Below are 24,301 nucleotides of genomic sequence, written 5' to 3' on the forward strand. Positions count from 1 at the left end.
TTGTCTCCTTCCATCAGTCTGGTGATAAACTACTGTCTTCTTGGCAAAGTAACTGGGCCATGAGGTTGAGTGATTCAAAAATCACCTTGCAATACATTTTACATTGAGAGAGAGCACTGCTCACTTTTCTACTTTATCATAGCTAGGGGCATTAATGGAAGTCACTTCACTGTTAAACACATCATCTAAAATGTCCTTAAAGTGGCAACACAGTGGAGGAGAAACAAAAATAATGCACCTTTGCTTGTCGTACTGTGGAAATATAATAGAAAAAGGACCAATAACTCTTACTGGGCTCTCTACTGGGCTTCTGCAAGGGAAGAAAAATCAGTTGTTGGCCTGATACTGCCAAAAGCTGAGTGCCCTCCACTGTCAAATCAATAAGCATCTGAACATGCTCTTCACCTTTCAGGAATGGCCCCTCTTCATTACGAAACTGTTTAACAGCAAAGGTAATGTGACATCTCTTATGCAACATATATTTTACACATAGAAATACATACACACATACAAACAAAAAGTGTTTTTTTGGTTTTTTTGTTTTTGTTTTTTTTACCTAAATGCAAACTGGATGAGGATCCATGTGATGAAAGTGATGGCGGTGGCGTAAGTGAATGTCCTGGCGTTTGGCTTGGCAGAGGCATGCCTATTGGACTTGGAGAGGAGGAAAATCCCAGACTATTGTAAAATGGCTGCCCTATGGGTGCTAGGCTGCTACTAGATCTTTTGTACAAGTCAGAGCTAGTAGATAGAGAATCTCTCCTTGTGGCACTACTACTTGCAGAACTGCCAACTGAAGAAGAAATAAAAAGACCCTAATTACACAGTGTCAACTGAATAAAACCTATCCCCAACTACAGCTGGGCAACAACAGATGCGATCACAATAATTACAGCAATCGTTATGACAAAGACAATTACTGTGATAACCACACATACTTTTAAATAAATCTAAGTGGGTATAAACATACCACTGGCAAATAATTTCACCAACATCCATATTTTTCAACATTTCACACTAGACTTCTCATAGTAATATTACAGTACTCTGTTTTAAACGCCCGACTTCAGGCTTTGGGACAAATATTGAATTTTTAAGATTAGATTACACTGTCACTTTATAGGATAAATGATTCTAAAAATATTGCCACTAAATTATTTAATAATTTTTTTTCCCACCATATATTATTAGTCAGACAGTGACACTCATTTCAGGAAAAAGTCTAGAGGAAATTAGTTGTTGTTTAAGGGTTCACAAAATAAGTTATACTGCTGTTCAGCTGTTTCTGAACTTTCTCATTTGTGAACCCCTCACCTGTAGGAAAAAAATGACTACTTTAAATTCCCTATGAGAATTATGGCTCTTAAAGAAGTATTTTGAAAAGGTATTATAAAGAGGGAGTAGGCCAAGAAAGAAGATGAGAAGCACAGCAGAGATAGGAAAATTAAGCGAGAAACTAAAAATGTGATTTTACTACTATCAGTGTTTCTGAAAGTCAAATTAGACTAGAGGCTTTGGATAACAGTGTATTAGTGAAGGACTGGTTATCCTGCACAGCAGCATTCAGCAGGGCGATGAACAGTCTAGGACAAATTAGGAGAACAATAAAAAGTTTTTAGAAATGTTAAATTCTAGTATCTGCTGCATACTAGTGAAGTATTAAACTAGAGTGCCTGTTTTAAACACTGAACATTATTATAATCATGAACCAAACCAAGATTATGGATATTTTAATAACAAATATCTTTCTTAAGCTGAATTTGGAAAATTGATTACTACTATTGACTACTTCAACTTAAAAAGGAAAGGTCAGAATTTTTACTTCTATAACCTTTATCTTTTTCAAGTACCTTCCTACTAAAGCTGGTGGCATGGAACAACATAAAGGTCACTTGAAACTTCCCATTTTTAAGACACTAATTTGTTTTCTCATAACATTAACAACTTGGCTAATATTTTTCATGGCAGGAACTTGCTTGGACAAAACTTTTAATAGAACTTTTGTCTAAACACTGCCATTTCAGAAATACCGGCAAAGAAAAGTGCTTTATCCTTACCAAAATAATCTAGCTCCATCTTTGAGTAGCTGATGCTTTCATTTACTCAGACCAAATATGCCAGCAACAGGAGTCCTTTATTTTCACACTCTTAAGACTGGATTAAAAATCTTTGCAAAATCACAGTTCATGTAAGTTCAGCACAGATCTGCTACCGACTCATAGCTGAAAACTTAAACTCCTGACCATACACAGCATGTCTGAGATGCTTGATTAAGGTTGTGCTTGCAATTGAACTTCAATGTGCCATGTCACAAATAGACTTTGAAACTGCTGTCCAAGATTCCACCTTGTGTTGGAAAGGCCCATGAGGCAATGAGGAAAGGAAGTTTTCCATTTCAAGTGCCGGGGAGACAAAAGCCAAACACAAGAAGTAGACTAGGGAGAGGGGAAAGAGAAAAAAGGAAACCAGAAGGAGGAAGAGAGAAAGGTAAGACAAAGGAGCCAACAAAGAGACTGCAAGAAAAATTGGCAAGCACCTTCAGTGGGACTGAGGATGAGAAGAAAGCAGATCTGAAGAAAAGTTAGGCTGTAGAAGGTGTATGTGACTGTGGGGCAAAAAGACTGGAATAGTAAGCTGATGATGGGAACATCACACAGTACAAGTAGAAACAGAAACATACTTAGGAGGGAAGCAGGAGATAAATGTTGCCTGGAAACTGGGAAGGAAGACATACTAGAGGAGAAACCAGAAGGAAAAGATACTGGACTAACTAGGCAAGGAGATTGAGAATAAGAAACCAGAAGAGCAAATTAAGGCAACAGTTGAAAGAAATCTCAAGCTTTGAGACCAGCTCTACAGGCTCTGGCTCAGTGAACCATATAAATGTTAATACAATGCTACATGATGGACTGCTATTTTTCCATCTTTCAGCGTTTCTTACTTGGCTACATTACTGCAGCTTAACAAGTTACCACAAAGCAGCTGAGCTGCATTTTCACACAAAAACAAGCAAAACTCACAAAACCCAGAAGATAAGTTGCACTAACTTACTCCTCTTCCCCCTTCACTAAGCCAAACCAATTCCTTTACAGTTGTTACAAGCCAGAAGGCAGCATCTGGAAAGCTGCCATAGTTGATCTAATTCTTGGCTACCTGTTAAGCTGCAGTAACTTATCATAATATACCTAAATCTTTAAAATGGAGTATGAATAACTCTATTATAAAAGAACAGAGACTGTGAGTATATACAGTAATTTATATGGTATGTTTGCTACTTTCAGTTGTTACTTTGTTCAGTCATTCAAGCTAGAACATGCTCACCTTCGCATTTTTTTGCAGCTATTTTTGCCCCCTGCAAAAAACTGAGAACATAAGGGCAAAATGTGTTCTGCCATCTATCAGTCTTCGTGGCTATATTTTAACGGAAATTCAACATTTTCAACACACTGACTGGAGTTACAAAGAAGCTGAAACTGTGTCATATAAAAAATTAAACTTTCAATTCGCCTCCATATGTATGAATACCACTTGTTTAAGTGCTCATCTGTGTAATTAAATTCATATATAAACACAGGCCAGAACTCTAATAAATAAATAACCAGGAAGCATTTTTAAAGTGGCTATTAGTGCACGTACAATTTATACTTGGCAGAAGGGCACTTTCAATATACTTTTATTCTAATAATCCTACTAAAAATATTTCAGGTTTAGATAGCACCTTTCATCACCACTTCTCAAGCTGCAAAAGCATGGGGCTCCTGCTTCCCTGTGCAAACTACCATGCTAATTAAATCACCCTGGATACTGCTGCAAGATTTCAGCATGTGCTCTCTGTGCTGAGGGCTTTGGACAAAGCTCTGTAACTGACCTTTGCTACAAGAAAAAGGCTTAGTCTCCTGTGCCAGAAAAACCTATGTTGACTTTATTAAGTAGATACACAACTAAAATTTGCGTTCTATGGAGGTTCTTCAGATAATGCAGGATAAAAACTTTTATGACTTAAATCTATTCTATTCAGAGAACTTAAACAGTAGCACTGTATTAAATATATATATTTACTATGACTATCTACCACTGTAATGAAACTGTATCTAGAGTGAAACAGCTGCTAAGGATTCACTGAAACCTTACAAATAGCTCAGGACAAGTTATATTACATAATATTGGATAGTATAATTTTGTAAATAAAATTTACTTGCTGCAAATTAAGGAAAAATTAAGAAAACCTACACTACTGAGTAGCCTTTTTTTTTTTTTTTTTTTTTTAATTGAACACAGGATGTTTAAAATCAAATGCTGGACAGGATCAGTGTAAAAACCTGATTTTGGACTTCCTAGCACCATCTTCGTTGAAGTAAGTATTTTTTCTGATTATTCTATGAAAAATAACACTGAGAAAAAAAACTCACTGTTGGTATGCAATGTATTTGATGTCACTAGTCACAGTCACCAAATAACAACGACCATGACTTAACACTGAAGGGTGTGCTTTTCCTTCCGTTTTTTTTTCTCCCATCTATTAGGCCATTTTGTAATTTTTAAAAGATTACTTGCTTTAGCGCTAATTTTCCTCAATTTTGCAAAGAATACTGTTAGAGTGCATAAAATTCTCCCAGTTTCTACCCATCTGCAAGATATGCAAGATCAAACATGCTCCCCTGATTTTATTAAAATAATATTAGTAGTAAGAAGCAATTCAGTGCTGTAAACTTAGAGATTAATAGCAAAAGGAAATGTTCTTAAAAAATGTTTATCTTGCCTTACTAAAACTGAATCTGAAATATAAGAAAAACCTACCTTGCATGTTTAAAAACTGTGTGAATATGAAATTTCTGCTTCAGAGTAGAAACGTGACAGAATGATTTTTTTTTTTTTTTTAATACAAACTGGTTGGTAATATTTAGTAGTATCTGTTGAAATAATTAAAGGCCCCAGACATGCACAGAATATTTAGGCTTAACTGTATCTACTATTAAACCTGAAATAGAGCTAACAAGGACTATTCCTGGGTATTAGGTATTTTTGTTTGATAAATCCTTTAAAAATGTTATGGAAACAAGCATTTTGATATTAGATCAAATTTAGAAAGTCATATGCTGTTTGATTTATTAATAAGAAAATTAGGAAATTTTTTTGTATGATTATTAAAACAAAAGAATGTGTATCTTCACTATCATCAATTGTTACTTTAACCACAGAATGAAGGCTTCCTTGAAAACAAAAGCAGCTTACTGAAAAACAGTAACAAACTTCTGGGGCACAGTACACAGATCATTATGGAAAAGTATTCTGGAGATACCTGTGACTACAGGATATTGTTCAAAAATGTATCTTCTATACAGAACACAAGTGAATTTAAAAAACTTTTTTTATTCCCCTATAATTTGTTTTGAACTTAAATAACCTATTTTTGCACTCTTTTTAGAAATGTATGTATATATATGATGCCTGACACAGATACATTTTTTTGCTTAGCACAAAAGTCTCATGGAATGTCCTCACTATATTAACAACCTACCTGATGAGCCAAATCCACCAAGTGCAGAGCCGATAGCTGCTCCTAAAGAGCTGCTACTTCCAAAGCCAAGAGATGTGCTTCCTGGTTGGCCAGGACCATGTGAAAAAAGGGAACTGCTCTGGGAGTTATTGGTCAAAGAGTTACTGCCATAAAATGAATTGGATTGTAGGCTACTATTTGTTTGCTGTTGCTGTTGTTGTGGCTGGGCACCAAGTGGCCGAAATAGACCGTTCGTGGCTCCCGCGAGATTGTTTGCTGTTCCTCCAGCTGAAGCAGCTGCAGCTGTAAAACACATGTTTTCAATCATAATTACTCTCTCGAACATTTCTGACTGAAAATGGATTATTCAGAACTAAATTGTATTTTCTTGAAGCCCTCTTAAAACAAGCAGAAATTCACATATAAAAGGACTAAGAGATTTAATAATATTACACAGTCTTAATTACTCAAGGAAAAAAGGTGAAGACAGCACACGTTTTAGACTAATCAAGGCTGCAGAATTGTTAATGTAATTGAGGGAATTTTCAGTGTAAACATATAAGACATTACTGTTTACTGAACTTTTTATATCCAAAGTTGCAGTGGCAGAATTGCAGCTAAGAGTCATTCAAAGACATCTTCAGCTACTGTCAGAAGCGAGTTCTGCATAGAGGAAGAAGCTGATATATTAACTTAAAATCTAATTTTCTGAACAGATTAATTTAATCAATCCAGGGTTAATATTCTAGATTTTAATTCAACAAATGCAATAAATGGTTCAGTAAAGTAATACTACATCTTACAACTGGTAAAAAAGAAGGAAACTAGAGAGTTTTGATATAACTAATTCTCCTCTTTTGCTTTCCATTCTACACATAGCTTTCTCTTTGCCACATTTTTCAGGAGAAAATAAGTTTCATGAAAAAAGCATAGCAAGGTTCCAGAGCAGTCCATCTTCTGCCAGGCCGAAGCAATGAAATGATGCTTCCTAGAGGACACCATTTAGGGGATTGATGAGAAGTGCATGTTATAATGCATGGGGAGAGGAAGGAGAAAATGTTCCTATCTGACAAGTAACACTTGAAGAAACATGCCTGTGTATGTATGGGAAGAGGACTGTAAATTCCAAATAAAAATGGAAAACCCCATCTGTGAGAAGGAACAGGAAAAGACAGAAAAAAGAAGCAAGCATGCACAATATATCCTTCACAACTATAAAGCTTCATTGATGCGTAGAAAACAATACTAATCAACACTACTGTTCAAATACTAATCAACATTACTGTTAAGATTCAGTAGAGAAGTGAAAGAAACCTCTGTGCAGGATTAAATATTTACCTGCTTGTGCTGCTGCAGAACTGATTAGAACAGGAGTTGAGGCCACCAATCTGACCGGTGCACCAAGGCCAGTTCTCGCTCCAGGGCCTACTACTAAGGCACCAGTCTGATCATAATAGGCAGTGGGAGCCAGCACTTGGTAACCTACACAACACAGGAGACAAGGATCAGTGGTACACACAGTCTCATACAGTCAGCATTTCCTCCCTCCTTGAAATATTCTAACCACAAACTGCATTTTCTGCCACACTGTCTCTGAATATCAACTGGACATCAAAGAAAAAGCAGTAAAGACCATGAAACACTGGAACAAGATCAGATTTAGAAATGCTTCAAGTAATTTTTTACAACTAAAATAACTGTTAGAATTAGTTGTCTAAAGTTGAACTTACTGTCAGGGTTGAAGTTTCTAATATCATACTGAGAAGGTATAGGTTCAACACAACTGGGAGTGTTTGGATCATTATCAAATCAATTTCTTTCAGCAGTTTAAAATACACTACATTTCTCTTGTACTCCTTTGTACATGGAGAAGACCTTGAGACATGCACAATTAAAAGGCTGAGCTAAATGCAAGTCTGGCAATTCCATACATTACCTACCAACACTTAAAATCCATCTGCAAAAAACAAATTAGGAAAGGAATGTTGTGTGTGCAGGAGTACCTTGGACCAGTCAGTTTCACGGGAATAAAAAAAACTGTAATCCAAGCATAACACTTCATTCCGTTGACAGTTAAGAATTGGAATTGATGAAGAAAAGGAGGGGGAGTTGAAAAAGGAGAAAAGCAAGCAGTAGGAAGGAATACAGGATACAATATATGAATAAAGAAAAGCAAAAGAGACAAAAGAAAGCCAAGCAAAAAAACCCCCTTTATTTAGAACAAGATCAAGATAATTAATTTTAAAGCTCTTGACACTTTATAGTGAAGTAGATGAAATGGAATAAGAATCCCTCAAAAATGGAAGACAAGCTATGATAATCTAAGAAAGGGTGCTGATATTTAAACTAGAACAATTTCTAATTGATAGGTAGACTATTCTTATGAAGCAATAAAAAAAAACTCAATGGAATTTCAATGTTCCTCCCATGTTCAAATATATACTAAAGCTATTAGGAAAAAAGATTGCAAAAGTCACACATCTATTTTTGTACATGTAAGAACAAAAATTTGCATTCTGTTTTAAGTCAGCTGTTCCCATTAGTTGCCTTGTATGTTCAGAACTAGGTCTAGCAGATTTCTCTCTGAAATTCATATGGACCTGAACGCAACTGGACCTCTGATTTAAGGTAAGTACCACAATCACCAGCCTTCCAAGTCATACTTTCTCCTCCTGGATTTCTAAAACATCTCTGTAATCTCCTCTGCCTAGACACACTCCAAAAAAGAGCTGGAAACACATCTCCCTTCTGGGCTGGTGGTTACAGTATTCTGCAGGGAAGCTGAATACACAGGTCCAAATTCTCACACACTAAGAAAATATGAAGATATGAAGGAGACTCAGGTAGCACTGAACAGGAGAGGAGCAATGAAAATCCAGATCTTTAGTTTCAATTCACAGTTCTGGAGGTGAATGCATTATAATGGTTATGAAAAATCATCATTGCTATAATTCTAAACCTGTCTGTTCTCACTGCTCACTACTTGCTTTGCATTCCACGCACATTTACCTTCTCTTTCCCTCCAACAGCACAAGAAGACAGTTGTCTTCCACATAATTTGTCTGAAAATTTGGCTAGTTAAAACCAACCAAAACAGGATCTTACACTTGAACTAGTTAGAAATACTTTGCTAGAGGTGCTACTGCCTCTTCCACCTACAAAAATGTGCTCTGCTCTACCCCTTCACCACTAAGAAAGGTTGCTACGTTCCCAAGGTAGGGAAAGGTGACAAACTGTTGTCTGTTTTACTGTAGTTCTGCAGATAACACAAAATATTAGATTAGTGACACAGTAAAAAGCTCATTATAATAACACATGTTCCCGCACACATTAGCAATGTTTAATTACTAGTACCCACATAATTTCTGCTTTTACTTGTAGCTGGTTCAACTGATAACAACATGTTTTGTTTGTTCCTGCTGTTATCATATAAAACCACTTTTTCAGAACTCAGAATTAGCTAATGATTACCAGTATTTACTCTTCCCACCTACCCTCTTCAAATTCACAAACCCATGGATAATGCTGTAACTGTTAAAGTAAAACTGCAAAAACCACCTACTGATTTTATGTTTACACCCTTCTGCTCATCTGAAACTAATATACTGCTTTTTATATGACTTCAGGCCCACAATGTAAACAAACCTATTTTCCAATGCAAAATACCTGGAGGGGGGCAAGGGAGATAACTTACACCTCGCATAAATTCAATTTCTTGAAATTAATACTAATGCAGTTTAATACACTAATATTAGATTTTCTAAAATAATTTACTCGTATGACTGCTAAATTTAAAAAATGGAAGCAATTTGCACTTGCTCTTTACATTACCAGATGCCCAAGCCCTCTTGATACTTCTCTGACATTATATGAACCTGTGATCCACCCATAGATAGTGCATTTAAAATAAGTAATGATAAGATAGGTCAATAGCATCTAGATATTGTCACAGAAGGTTCAAGCTATGAATGAAAACTGACAGGTTCCTCTCTGTTTCCAATTTCTGAAATCCATTCTGAACCAAAATAGGCCTCAGCTTTCTACTTAAATCTACCACAACAAAGCAACATAGGACCGACTATTTGTAAAATTGCTAAAACCTTGTTAAGTGCATCTGCAACCTCAAAGGTATAAAGTTTTTTGCTTTGATATCAAAAATAAAATTTCAGAGAGACCATCTAACATCAGATTAAATAACTGAAGAAGAGCTCTCACAGCAAAACTCAGATCTTCTCCTTTCCACTATTCCACAAATTATGCCTCATCCCAGAAACCTGAGCACAGATCTAGCAATTTCCCCTGCCTTCTCTCTTATCAAGAGATAAGGTGGTGACTTGGCAGATCTCCTCTCTAATTCCCTCTCTTCCTGTTTCAGTTTTTATTACCTTCCATCACATCATCATCTCTCCCTGTGGCTGTGCTATTTCCCCTCAAAATTAACAATTATCAATCTCACTTCAGTGCCTTCACATTCAAGTTCACTGTGATGTTCCCATGCAGTCAGAAAACTAAAACATACTGTTTCCTAATCAGTTCCTAATCACACCTTTTATTTTAGAGTTTAATTGCTCTATCTACACTTACTGTCTCTGGATCAGCAGAGAATATGAAAGTAAACAATCTAGTTTATAACTATGGTGTTTTGCTGAAATGACTTCTGAATGTCTCCAGAAACCACAGACTCTGAAAAACTTCCTGATTCTTATCACACAAGCCTTGAATATACCTAAAGAATGAGAGGAAATGAAATCTGTTCTCTTGGCTCATGCAGCTCATCTTTAGTACTGCCCTTATCCATCCAGTAGTGCAACTTCCCTCAGAGATGACATCCAAATATATGCCAGTTTGCTACTTCTCTCTACACAATTTAACAGACACTGCTTACTGCCAACTCAATTATCTGCTCCTTATAAAAATGCCATCCTCTCCCCTCCCCAACTCTCTCTGCCCAAAACCTGAACCCCTATAACCTTTTGCTTGTACTGATGAAGACATGCTCAGCCTTATCTCTGCACATCCTCTCAAAAATCAAATCCAGAACTTACTATCCAGCCAGTAACCCATTTATACTTTCTATAACCACTGTAATTTTGCCTATACTGTGTATCTGCCACAATGAAATTTGAATTCTATTTCATACTACCCACTGCAATGTCACACTTCAAATTCTTCTAGGTAATAAAACCAAAAAATGCTATGCCAATGGATAGAAATAGTTGATTTTAATGCTTTATACATGGGCGTTTTTCCCAGACTACTCATTTTACATGTCCACCTGCAAGCCAGATGCACCATGACAGCTTTACTGTGTGAGCTCCATAAAAAACGAAGTTGTATCTGACCTAGTCAGCACAGTCAGTGGAGCCTCTGGTGGGATTTGGCTGACCTGCTGTTACAGACATCTATTTTAGGGTAAGCTGAGCAGCTCTGCAGTCTCTTTGGAGCAACTGCACAAATGAGATCTCCACTGGACTCCTTAAGACAGCTGAAGTCTCAAGTAGACTCCTGACTTTGGATGATTAAGCCAAGTCCAGAAGTTGCCTGTGATAAGGACTGGTTTTATTCATAAGCAGAAAGTATACTAATTGCTCTATGAATTTGGGAATAACCTCTGACACTTTCTTACAGATAAGGCGAAACACTCTGTTTTTTAAGAATCTTTGTTATTGAATGACTGCTCAATTAGGATAGAAGAATTGAAAATGATATTGTGTAACTTCAATGCAAAATGCATTTCACATTAAGTGGTTTTAAAAAAGAACCTTAAGTTTTACCTTTTATCAGCCTTCCAGTACCTAGAGGGGCCTACAGGAAGGCTGGAGACTTTACAAGGGCATGAAGTGATAGAACAAGAGGGAATGGCTTCTAACTGAAAGAGTGCAGCTTTCCATTGGATATTAGGAACAAACTTTACTGTGAGGGTGGTGAAGCACTAGAACAGGTTGATCAGAGAGGCTGTTGCCACCTCACCCCTGCAGGTGTTCCAGACCAGGGTGGATGGGGCTCTGAGAAACCTGGTCTAGTGGAAGGTTCCCTGTCCATGGCAAGGGGTTAAACGAGATGATCTGTGAAGGCCCCCCCCTTCCAACCCAAACCATTCTATCATTCTATGATTTTCTCAAAGGAGACTTAACAGTGACATTATGTGAAAAGTAACCTGAATTTCAAGCACTTTCCCTCTGCAAGTAGAATGAGATGGGTATCTTAAGCAACACAGGAATACACCTTCCTAAACAGTTAACAAAGAAACACCTGAAATATCAAATTTCAAAATAAAGCCATCAAATAGTTGGGATAACATTTTTATCAATTTCATCCAACACAAAGGCTGTGACAAAGAGAAAGCAGCTCAAATAATATCAGGACAGCAGCATGGACAAGCTGAACAATATACTCTGACTTGCTAGCTCACAGTGAAGCCAAACTACAAATATTCTCTCTGTAAAGAGTGTTTAAAAGCTTGAAACTCAATTTAGACTTTGACTTTCTTGTAAAACATCTTAGTCCATTGAAACATGAATTCCACATGAAATCTTGTTTATTACATTACATGTCTTGCTCAGTGGTTGCTGTCTGGGATTCACTGAATCACATTTTGGTATCTAGATATTATTTAGTCATCTTGATTCAGTTTTATAGTAAGGTAATAGAAAAAGGCATCTCTGGAGCCAAACTCACTTTACCCTAAATCAGGAAACTAAAAGAGGCAGACAAATCAAGAGTAGAAGTTCCTATTTCTCTTTGCTTATAAATGGAGCCCAAGCATCTCTCAAATACAGACACCAAACCAAGTAACAAGATTCCCACATATAATGGCAGGTCTTCACTTCCTCATTCTATATTCTTCTTACCCTAAAAAGAGGAATCACCAGCACTCCTAGGAGTCTCTACAAACCTATCTGATGATGCCTGAAAAAATGTCATTATATTTTGAGTTCTATTCTCTGTAATACTGTGGTTGGTAAAGCTTAAGTCAGTTGCACATAATTCCTATTATACAACAGTCTGAAATATATTCACAAGAATAAAGTTCCTCTTTGGCCATCCAGGCTTGCAGCACCATATGGGATAAAGCAGGACCCTACAATAGAAACTGAATAAAAAGGCTCCTGCCCTCACAGAAAACCTTTTGAGGCTTGTGGAAGAGGAAAAAAAGTCTTCAAGTACCTTCTTCAAGGGACAGGTTCTTGCACTACTGAGGCTATGTATTTGACCACTCAGTATTACTTTCAATCATCTACCTGGAGTTGGGGGGGGGGTGGGGGGGCGTGTATGGGTTTTAGGAACTCGTCTTGAGTTAAGACAGCTACTACTCTGGATGTAAAGTAAGAACTAGTAAGTAACTATAAATAAATGTACACCACACCCCCTCTCAAAAAAAAAAAAAAAAAAAGTTATAGCTAAGCCTTTGAGGCTTGTGCAAAGATGGTTATAACATCTCTCACATGCCTCATTGTTTGTAGGCCTTATCCACTGCTTCGGTGAGGTGCAGAAGTACCACTTGGCAGGTGCCAGGACTGCACTTTGCTGATTCCTCATTTTTAGGAGAAAGATGCTAAAAGCTGAAGATAACTACTGCATGAGAAGAAATAGAAATGACAGTTATAAATGAAAACAGACAGGAAAAACACAATAGGTAGTCTGCTCTGCAGCCAGAATCTAAAATGTGCTCAAGGGAGGCCAAGTGCACAATGCAGCCCCAGAGCATGCAGCAAACAACTCTGGCTCCAGGTTGCAGGGCATCTCACAGTGGTGTTGACCAAGGAGAGAACTTGTACAGGTCAAAGGAATGGATCAACATTATCTAACTTAACTATGTAAAAAACCTTAATTTTCATACTGAAGAACAGCCAAATACACTGAAATTGCTCTTGCTCAGGTAACTGTACCAAACACTTAGATGCTGAACAAGCTAACCACTCCACAACACATGAAGTATTCCTTAGGAAGTCAGAAGCCATGCACACTAAAAGAATCTGAGGCTCCAACCTTTGGAGTGCTTCCAAGGATTTTGTCATCTTCAGATCAAGCAGTGATCAAGCAGTAATTTTTTTTTTAAATATCTTACTTTTGGATTCTGAACTTTAGATATTATTATGCCCCAAATAAAAAGTTATTCTAGCAAAACTTAATACTTCCTGTTGCAGAGGAACCAGAGAACAAATGACTTTTTAAGACAGCATGTAGTTGCCTCACTATATACGAAATTACCTTTCAAAAATTGATGATATTTCTTGTGCATGCATTTGTAACAGCAAATACCGAGAAAACGCTCCAAATAACAAATGCTAGAGGAGTTTCTTGTGCTCTAAAAATACTGTGCCAGTATTTTAAACCAACTGAGTAACATAAAACTATAAAACTCAATTCTAAGCAGTTTATCATAAATGGAACAGGACTTTGTTAATCTGTTACCTAATAACACCAATATTCTTACTTTCTGTGAGTCTCTTAATCCACTGGTAACATACATACCTGGCATGCCTGTAGCAAGACCCTGACCAAAAGCCAAAGCTGGATTTGCTGCTGCAGCTGCTGCAAGTGACTCTGCCTGCTGCCCTTGCTGCCCCTGGTTGGGAGTGAGCGGGCGCTGAGTTGCTCCAGCTCGCAGGACCTGGAAAAGGCCGACACAACACTCCTTCCTTAAAAGGTAAGGAAGCCAATCTATTACGTGCTAACAAAGGCCTAGAACAGTTGCTTTGAGTATCTGATGCCTCTCAGCCCTGATTTTCACTTTGGGAATCCTGCATCTCACTGGTTTCCAGAATATACACATACAAAGAATAAAAGGTATATACCATTTTGTTGACAAACGCGACCATAAAATATCTGCCCTGCTTTGGACATCAGGACTCAGGTATGTTCCATCAATGGTAATGAGTATAAAGGAAGGAAGAAAATCTGTGAGAGTGATACATTTTACAACCTACATTATTTATTACCTGAGCACCTGACCTTCCTTGATAAATACATTTGTTTACATTATTTCCAGGCAACTGCATGATGTAAATCTGAATATTTCAGCACTTGCAGTAACTTGTCTACATAATTAACACTCCACTGCCAACAGTGTTGTAAATAATGCACCCCCTAAGTTTTAAACATTCACTTAACACTCCATCACCATGCAAAGCAGGCATATTTTATTATGTTGTGACAGTGAATCTCTGGGAATCTGATTGAAAAACAATCTAAATTCTTGCAACTACTCTATTTCTCTTGTTTAAAATCAACTTCTTCAGGTCCAAAATAAGGGAGAAATACAACTCACAATATTTACATAAATCGATATTAATTTTATAGAGAAAACAAAAAGGAACTGCAGAGACAATATACATTCAGTTACCAATGCAGGTCACTGATAAAAACAATCATTAGAAAGAAATATCCACCTGAACATAAAAACAGTGATGAAATCTCTGTAATTACATGGTATCTCAGACTTCTTATATCACATTTCGAAGAAGAGAATTGAAATTAACCATATTGCTGATAAAAAATTTGAAATGCTTACATTCATTCAAGTGTAAAGTCATTTAAAATCTGGGATTTTCCTTTGTCAAATTTGCTATTCATTTATGCTGAAAACTCATACAATAGTTAAAAAATGCATCTAGAGTAACAATAGAAAATTAGCATTTTTAAAGAAATATTTAAAGAAATTGAATTTTCAACAAGTTCTTGTAACAATTGCTCACTCTTGCTTCATCAAGGCAAAAACACCATATGGCACATGGTAATGCTGCAATATAATTAATGTCACAGAAAAATAAGCTGGGCAATCCTTCCTTCCTGTGAAGCAACGAAACTACTGGTAACACATTTATTTCCCTACTTTTGGAAGGGACAGAAATATGTGTAACATTCAATCTTCCAGCTAATTTATGAAAACACAGATTAGTTTTTTCCCAAGCTTAAAAGAAACAATATCCTCCTAAAATTGCCAGAATGTATCTTTTCATCCCCTTATGTCAGTTTTCTAGATTAAACTTTACATTCATTTACTACACAAGAAGCACCACCTACACACATAACAGCACAGCAAATGGAAGAAATGAACCATTTTTAATGCTTATTGTCTTAAGAAATGAGACTGTAAAATAACTTTAACATGGTCTGAGATAGTGACAATGAGTAAGGAAATCGAGAGTTTTCAACATCCATTTATTATACACTAAGATGCAACATCTGAATTCTGTAAAGTTTTCCAGCAGCTGACCCTTCCACACTGGAATGTTAAGGTGAGGAACCTCTGCTTTTTATGCTGAACATACCGGTTGCTGTCCCTGCTGTGCCTGGGAAGCCGCTTGCTGATTTGCTGTGGTATTTGCTGCTGCAGCTTGCTGCTGGAATAAATTGGCTGGATACACCCCCCATGGAACACCATAATACTGAGGTGGAACCACAGCAGGACCTAAAACCAGAAAGCATGATTATTCCATCTAGTGCAGTTGCTTAAAATACTGTTTGTAGCATCCTTCATTGATCCATCTTCTTATTTTCAGAAGAGAAATCAGTATTAAGAAGAAAGAATTCCCACGTTAGCTAAAATGACACATGAATACAAATGGGCTAATTTTAAAAATTCACACCAAGTCTTATCTTCTCTATGAGAAAATGAATACCCTTGTGAGACTCAGATGACAAAGAAATACCTTAAAGCATTCAGAGTCTGGGTACAAAAGAACATTCAAAATCAGTTTTCATGGTTGGAAGAAAAAATAATTTCAGAACATCACACTATCAACAAAATTTATCCTCCTGATAGTGATGTACTGAGACTTTGATCATCTGTGATTCCTCCTTTCTGTGTGATGCCCTTGCTTATAAACACTATTGCCTGTGCCTCCCCTGCATATACACGATGCTCTTCAAAGTGGGCACACTTAACTCTTCCAGTCTATCGATGAAGAACCTGTAGAAGAATAATCTCTCTGTATCATGGGGTTGTACATATAAACCATTATGAATACATGTCTTTTAGTTTTTTCTACTGCCTTCCCTGTGAAACATCATATGGAAACAAAGGAGTTTGTTTTTTTAATGTTATGCTCAAGTCTGAGCACTACCTGGGACTTGAATACTCAGTTATGTTGTTTCACAGTGATATCTAGTAACTTTTTAAAGAGATTTTCCTGTGTTTCTCTGTTGTCTGGTCCTTTTAGCATGCTGGAGACCATCTTTATTTGCATGCCCACTGGGAATGAGAAAATCTGGAATTAGAAAATTAATTCACTGAGTAAAAACATACAAGGAAAGGCTAGCTGTCATGTCTTTTGAAAATAATACATATTGTCAAAGTCAGATTCACCTTATTAAGGATAAACACTTTTAGAACAGAAAAAAAGCCCTCAATTTTGTGTATTAAAGTCCAGTGGCAAGAGAAACTTGGAATCCATATATAACAAACTGAAATCCTTTCTATTGTATTAAGAATTTTCAAAATGGCAGTATTCATTTTTTTTACAAGTCTCTCCTTTCTAGAACTACATTTGCAGAGATAAACAGGACAGATTTCACTTTTTTTCTCTTTTTGTTCGGTTGAATTATCAAGACAGACACTTCCCAGTGTTCAGTTACCTGCTAGGGTAGCTGCTGCAGCTAATCCAGCTGCAGTGTACGGGTCAGTCCCTGGAGGAGCAGCGCTGATAATATATGGGTTTGGCACAAAAGCAGCTGGGGCCAAGCCTGCGGAGAATACGCCTGCTGCAGTAACAAACAGAGTTTCATTACAGCCAACATTCTTAGCAAGCATCATCATACTCGCACCACCCAAATCACACAGCCTATCTGTTAAAATCAGAACTGCTTGTACCTTGGAAGCTCTTAAGACCAGGTGCATAATTACAGAAATCAACACTTTTATGTCTTCTCATCAGTCCTTTCTTACTAATCCCAAGGCATAACAGCTTTGTTTTGTTGGATCTAAAGACTCCAAGGAGATTTGTCTCATATGTGTCTATCCATCCTTGCACAGAAGGGATTATTCAAAGTGGAATTTATCTTGCCCAACTTTAACTATCTGAAAGTTAAACTAGTCTTGCAAGGAAATCTGTAACAGACAAGTTATCTAGTGTGTGAATCAGCCAGATGAAATAAACCACCTGCTAGAGACAAAAATCTGTTCACTGACAATTAGGAAAAAATTTAACCAGATAGTTTAAGTCAGATACCTAGCTTTTAAACAGCCACATATAAGACGCTAATCTTACTTCCCAAGAATCCCAATTTGATATAGGAATTGTAATGGAAGGAGACAACTGCAGAAACTCCAGTAAACAAAGCATCAGCACCCAGAGTTTCCCCAGTCAGTTGGGTTCACATACTTTATCCAGCACTGACTCAGCAACTGTTGAAGCAAGCAAGGCACATCAAACTATGTCCCTCCTTCCAAATATTTCTTGATAGATTTCTATTAATATGCACATGAGAAGAGGCTGCATTTTAAAGAGAAAAATTTCAGCTGACTACTCAGTCAGCACTTCATACAAAGCAAGGCTTCTCCAAAGTTTAGAAGTCAAAGACAGGACCTGTGGACACAAACATCTCAATCTGCCATGCTTCCAGCTCTCAACCTGTATTTGTGAAGAGCTGCTACTTTTCAATCCCAGCTATAGGCTGCTGATCCCGGTCTGAGCAGACCTCACAACCTACCTAAACAACAAGCTGGTAGGAAAACTTACTTGCAGGAGAGCATGGACACAAGTCACTGGAGATGCTTCCTACTTCTGCCTGCCTTTCTGATCCTGAGAATCCTTTTTTACTCACAGAGGAAGACATTTGTGCACACACCTCAACAGTCCAGTGGAACTAGGGAGGGTAGAAATCTTTAAACCCTATCTCCCTTCCTTAAACAAGGAATTGTTTCCATGTGTGTTCCAACCTCCCTCCCCTAAACACCAACAGCTTCCCCACAGTGGAACATAAAATTGTTGTCACTGAAATGAAGGCTCCTTGTTGAGTTGCAGCACATGAAGAACTTGGTGTATTTAACTAACTCACTGAACTAAAGGCACTGAAAAAATGCCTGCTAAAGAATTAGCTCATTAGGGTACCTGCAAGAAGAAAGAGTTGTTTAAATGGCACCATTAACATGGAAAAATTAAAACTTAATCAACACAACAGTATGGTTTCAAAATTCTACTCTACAATTGTTTTTAACTGGATTACTAAAAATACTGAACTGCAACAGAATCTTAGAATTGCATACTGGTTTTTAGTATATAAAGCTAGTGTTTCTATTACTGCTTATAGCAGTAAGTATTTTTAACTTTTACTCCCATCAACATTCAACTACTATGCTACAGAAGCAAATATAAGATTTATTTATTTGTATACAACTGTCCAAAGGGGAAAATTTACAAGAGAAAACCTCCACTAAGGACAGTACAGTCACAGGCAGTCATTCTGAGCAGTTTTCATGAGAACACTGCAACAGGCCAAGTGTTCAGTATCTATTTGAATGAGAAGACTGGGTAAATTGAAAGGAGTCTATCAAAGCAACACACCCACTTTTGCCAGGGATGCTTGCTGCATTGTACAGAAACCTCACCTATGTGTGGCTGCTGAGCTGCAGCCAGTGCATATTGCTGCTGCTGGGCTGCTGTCAACTGCTGAACAGTCAGAGCATTAGTCCTCTGGAAAAGCTATTGAGGGAAAAAAAAAAAAAGGATGCATTTCAGTTTTCAAAGGTCAGGGCTATAATATACTTGGATTTGCTTACTGAAAAAAAATATGTCAAACCAAACTTCTGTAACAAAGTTACTAAAGTTAGTTACTAAAGTTACTAAATAAAAAAAAAACAATATTCTTCTAGATTAATTATTAATTATAGTTATTCACCCTTGACTAAGTCACAGACAAAATAATATTCAATGCATTACATGTTGAAATGACTGATTGTCAAGAGGATAATCAACAACTTAAAGGATCAATTTTCCACAGTCCATTACTAACCTGCTGCTGAGAATTGTAGTCAAAAAGTCCTACAGTAGCTCCTGAAGAGTCCATTTGTACCTGATTGCCAGGATAGTCAAACTGTAGAGAATCAAGACCAACTTGTTCCATGGCATCTAGATTCTGATTTTCTGGATTTGAAAATTCTTCTACCAGAGGCTTGTGGGCTGTAGGATTGGGAAGTGGACCTAATCCTTCTGTGGTGCTGGGATTGGGGCCCAGGCGTTCAGCTACTTCTGTTGGGGAGGCCTGTCGACTTCCAGGGGTACGACTGTTCAGAAGAAATTTAAGACAGACTCTTCAGTCTTAAATAAAGCTGTCCGTGGACAGAGTACAGCTCTGAACTCAAGAGACTTTACAAAGGGAAGTGACATACTCATTTTAACATTTTCAACCAGCATGCATTGATGGCTCAAGATAAAGGATGCATTTAACTCTAAAGCATAATTTTATTTGGTTTTTTTTAAGTTTAAGACTGACTATAGAGCTCTTCAAATCACTTGTGAGAAAAACAAACTGATCTGTGAGGCTGTTTTGTGGTCACCTGCGAATTTTGGGATGTCTATTGTATTTTGGTAGTGACGAGAAATGTACTGTAGAGAAATTTAACTAAAGAAATGGGTAAGGGCATCTCACGCCAAAGAACCAAAAGACACAGCAAAATTTCATTTGGCAAAGACAAATGAAACATACAATATAGCAACCATTTTTCACATCTGTAAAGCAAGGAATATATTTTTATCTTGAGTAAAATGAACAAATAACCACTTCATTTAGCATGTGACTAAAACATTTAATTTCCTACACAACTCATTTAATAGATTATACTATACTGATGACTGGTGGGGAAAAAGTGTTCCTAATATAACCCTGAATAGAATATACAATATCAAAGATACAGTATTATATATAAAAGCTGAATTGCTCTCTCATCTGACTGGCAGTCTACAGGGGACTTTTTGTACATCTATAAACACCTACAGGCAAAACGATGAGGTGAGGTGTCAACAGAGTAACATCCCAAAGAGATTCCCAACACTATTTGGTTAGATTTAGGATATCTTAATTTGGAGTGGTCTCCCACCTTCTGTGGGAAGCCATATTGTTTAGAGTATCAATTTTTACTGGCAAAAATCTAAGTTAACTACTAGGAAAGAGTTGTGTGAGAAAATCTATGATCCACTAACATTATTGCGTTGGCAGAACTTTATGATTACATATTGTTTCTCAGGAAATTCAGAACTTCTAGTTTAGTTGGCTTTACTTGTGAGAACTAGGCTCAAATACCAAATGCCATCTTACAGGTAGAACCTATGTTTATTCCAGCAGAACAGTGCCAGACCAGTCTGCTGTACTGCTAATTCTAGGTCAGAGACACAGCCTCAGTACTACCTGCTCTGCTTCCTCTTCAGGGCTCCAGAGCCAAAGTATCTATTCCTCACTGAAGCCCATGACTAATGCAAAAAAATCTACTAGCACTTACGTAATGGCTGATAACAACACTTAAGTCTGTACAGCTAGAAATCAGCCTTTCAGGGAGTTTACTGCAGCAACACTGTATGATTTATTACTCTAGACAAAATATGTCAAAGAAAGGAGCAGGTTTTTGACAAGAGGTTTTTTTAATGTAAAAAGCAACCTCAGGAGGATTGTATATAACATGCTGGCTTACCATCTAAGTATCCTAGCAAGCAACCATGTCTTGCTGAAAACTTGAGTTTAAAGCCCTTTAATATTCCCTATTTTTCCCAAGTGAAATACAGCATCAACAACGTGAAGAACAAAAGAAAAAAAGGCAGTTATTTCAGTACATACTTAGTTTAAAATGCTACAAGTACAATAAAAATACAATGAGGAAGACAGGATGAAGTTTCTTTGTTAATACTTATGGTTAGATAATACAGGTTGCTCCTTACATTGGTGCTGTTCTGTTGCTATAGTTAAAGTTGTGTCAATACTTCAATTATAAACCTCTGTTTTGGAGGGCTCTATAACACCCCTTTATATGGCCCATTTCATTTAGATGGCCTTATTTTTTTTTTTTTTAGAGAGGTTTACTGGCTTTGGATGCTTTTTTGCATTTGTGTATTTTTCAATAACTTCTCTCTTTAAATAAAATACAGAAGATACTTCACAAACACCTATTTCAAAATTGAAATAGATACTGGTAAAGAAAAGCAGGACAGAAGTTATTCTGTATTTGCTATGGGTAACAAAGAAGGTAACTGTTTATTGTGCATATTGCAGCACACAACTGAAAGGAGCCAATGTGAGCTCTCTGGTATGCTTGGTATTGTATTATTTTCGATTATATGTCTTGAAAAATAGACCTCAAGAATCCCTCTTTAGCCTCAGGTAAATACATTTTTTAAATGGTAGGAAATACTTACATATGGGATTCAAACATGCATTTTAATATACTTTTCAGTAATGAACTAATGAAACCACAACTATCTGGTCATGTCCATCACATTAATACAAATTTATGAGCAGCACTCTAGTTCTCTATCTTTTTAAGTCTTCTGTATGACACCTACAAATGCATCACAGTCATTCAAGAAAGAAGGATCAGCCCTTAAAAAATACCCAATTTAAAATGCAGTTTAGTGTTAGAAAAAAAAAAAACTGGCTGTGCTGTCATATGAGTTCACTGTTCAAAAGCTTTAGCTTGGTCCAATCTATTTTTCCCTACAAAAACAACCAAACCACAACACCATTCCATGGGTGACACTTAATTATATGAATAGGAAAATACATTGCTCCACCTTAGTCAAAGATATGGCTTCTATAAAGACTTATGGGGAAATGATTAGTTGTATTAGGCTGTGGTATCCACTAGCAAAATCACAAGAAAAGTTAAAATTCTGTAGGACTTACTCTCTACAACACTCAGATACAAAAGAGCATTAAAAAGAAGCAGGGAGAGAAAGAAATTTAGTTTGACATTAAAAGGGTTAAAGTTTTCATCCCTCTTTAATGCACCACATTCAGAAGGTACCCATTTACTTTTAATAGTTACTACGTTAAGATGAATTTGTCTCATGAGAAGTGACACACACATTAATGACATCCTAAGAAACGTGGCACAGTGGGAAAGGGAGGACTTGCAAGGGGAAGAATCAGTCTGCGGCTGGGTAATGTTTAAAGCTGACACACAAACCAGAACTGTAATAATGCCCTTAAAGAGACATGCTCGTCTTCTTGAGAAACAGTTAAAAGCTTACTTAAAATCTTTGCAATCGGCATCCATTCCATTTGGCAAACCTCTGCCATTTATTTTAGTAACATCCTCATCATCTCCTTGTTTAAGATCTCTGTTTTTGTCCTCCTCAAATGGAGAAGCCTTGCCTTTCTGATCTCCTTTCTCAGGTCCATCTGTTTCAGCATCTCTAGTCCCCTGAGGAAAAAGAATCTGTTTGATTCTGAATATTGAACAGAACACAATAGGAGCACCACAAGGTGACCTAATTCTACACTACAGTGCACGTAAACAATACAAACAGTTTGTTGTCAATGAAATTGCATTTGGTGGGTCACTTGATCATCAAGTTTCAACCACATGCAATTAATAACTGCCAAAATGTGAAAAGGAATGCCAAGATTTATAATGGAAGAGCTAACTCAACCTTAACTATAGCGGTGCTGTTAAAGCAGTAACACTGAATTAGAGAAAAGTTTATATTATACAATTAAAACATCCAGTTACAAAACAAACCCACAGGAAAACATAGAAGATCTAGAATAAAGCTCATCACACATTTTAAATTAAGCTATTTGCAGTCTTTTTCCTACCTTTAAATGAAGTTTTTAGGAAAGCACTTTAAGACAGCTATTTAGTTAAGATGCCCAAACCACTTCCCTCTTCTGCCCCCTCCAACCAAAGAAGACAGACAGCAACTACTTCCTTCTAATGAGTTAAAAATTAAAATCAGACAAAGAGAATAGAAAATATAACCATATAACAAAGACCATAGTGGGTAACCAGGCAAGCTTAACACATTGCATTACTTACAAAAGCTCCTTTCCTAAACCGTGAATCCAATTTATCAGCTGGAGAGGAACTTAACACATATTCTACCATGCTCACTCCAAGGCCACCACTTTCTGATCGTGGAGACAATACAGCATTTACTTCACTGTTTCCATGAAAACCCTGTCCAGGCTTTCTCTGTACCATAATAGGCTGGGACATAGAATGGTCTGTTAAAAACAAATAAATAAATAAAACTATAGTATTTTTTAAAATACAACTTGTAGTGTTTGTGCATTTCATTACAACAGCAATATTAAGACAAAAAGTAAATAAAAAATTCCAAATCACGGTTTCAAAAAGTGTTATTGAAACACAATCACCATGCAGTACACATTTTCACAACTAAAATGAAAGTAAAATGTAATATTCAGTTACAAAATTTGCTTTGAATAACATTCAGTAATCATGACTGATTTTTCAGTACATATACAGCAATCACTTACGAGGAGCTCCCCATGCAGTCTCTCTCCACTCATCACCAAGGAATATCCCTTTTTGTCCATCTTTTGCTGAATCATCAGGTTCCCAAAACTTTTTGGCAGGTAAAAGCTGTTATAAAAGAAGATGGTTTTATTTAAATATGCTTAGAGATGGGCAAAAATAACAGAGGATATTAAAAGGATATGCAAGTAATCAGTTTTACATCATGGAATCGTAGAATGGTTTGGGTCAGAAGGGATCTTAAAGATCATCTAATTCTAACTTCCCTGCCATGGGCAGGATTGCCACTTACTACAGCAGGTTACTCAAGGCTTTATCTGACCTGGTCTTGAACACTTCCATGGATAGGGCAGTTACAGCTTCTCTGTACAACC

General features: G+C 36.9%; 1 protein-coding gene across 10 annotated transcripts in view; it reads right to left on the reverse strand.

Annotated features, from left to right (window-relative positions):
• Window positions 1–24,301, reverse strand: part of PUM2 (pumilio RNA binding family member 2) — a 71,180-nt gene that overhangs the window by 16,280 nt on the left and 30,599 nt on the right. For 4 of the 10 annotated variants that reach the window (XM_053972423.1, XM_053972424.1, XM_053972414.1 and 1 more), the window contains exons 3-13: window positions 23,930–24,035; window positions 23,466–23,653; window positions 22,678–22,850; window positions 19,454–19,724; window positions 19,050–19,143; window positions 17,078–17,203; window positions 15,772–15,911; window positions 13,973–14,111; window positions 6,836–6,979; window positions 5,519–5,800; window positions 557–793 (exon numbers count right to left, since the gene is read on the reverse strand). In XM_053972423.1, the coding sequence (XP_053828398.1) occupies window positions 557–793; window positions 5,519–5,800; window positions 6,836–6,979; window positions 13,973–14,111; window positions 15,772–15,911; window positions 17,078–17,203; window positions 19,050–19,143; window positions 19,454–19,724; window positions 22,678–22,850; window positions 23,466–23,653; window positions 23,930–24,035 (1,900 nt within the window). The remainder of the gene's footprint in view (window positions 1–556; window positions 794–5,518; window positions 5,801–6,835; window positions 6,980–13,972; window positions 14,112–15,771; window positions 15,912–17,077; window positions 17,204–19,049; window positions 19,144–19,453; window positions 19,725–22,677; window positions 22,851–23,465; window positions 23,654–23,929; window positions 24,036–24,301) is intronic. The other 6 variants (XM_053972419.1, XM_053972420.1, XM_053972418.1 and 3 more) reach the window with 3 other exon arrangements.

Source organism: Vidua macroura, chromosome 3, assembly GCF_024509145.1.
Source record: "Vidua macroura isolate BioBank_ID:100142 chromosome 3, ASM2450914v1, whole genome shotgun sequence".
NCBI classification, from domain to species: domain Eukaryota; kingdom Metazoa; phylum Chordata; class Aves; order Passeriformes; family Viduidae; genus Vidua; species Vidua macroura.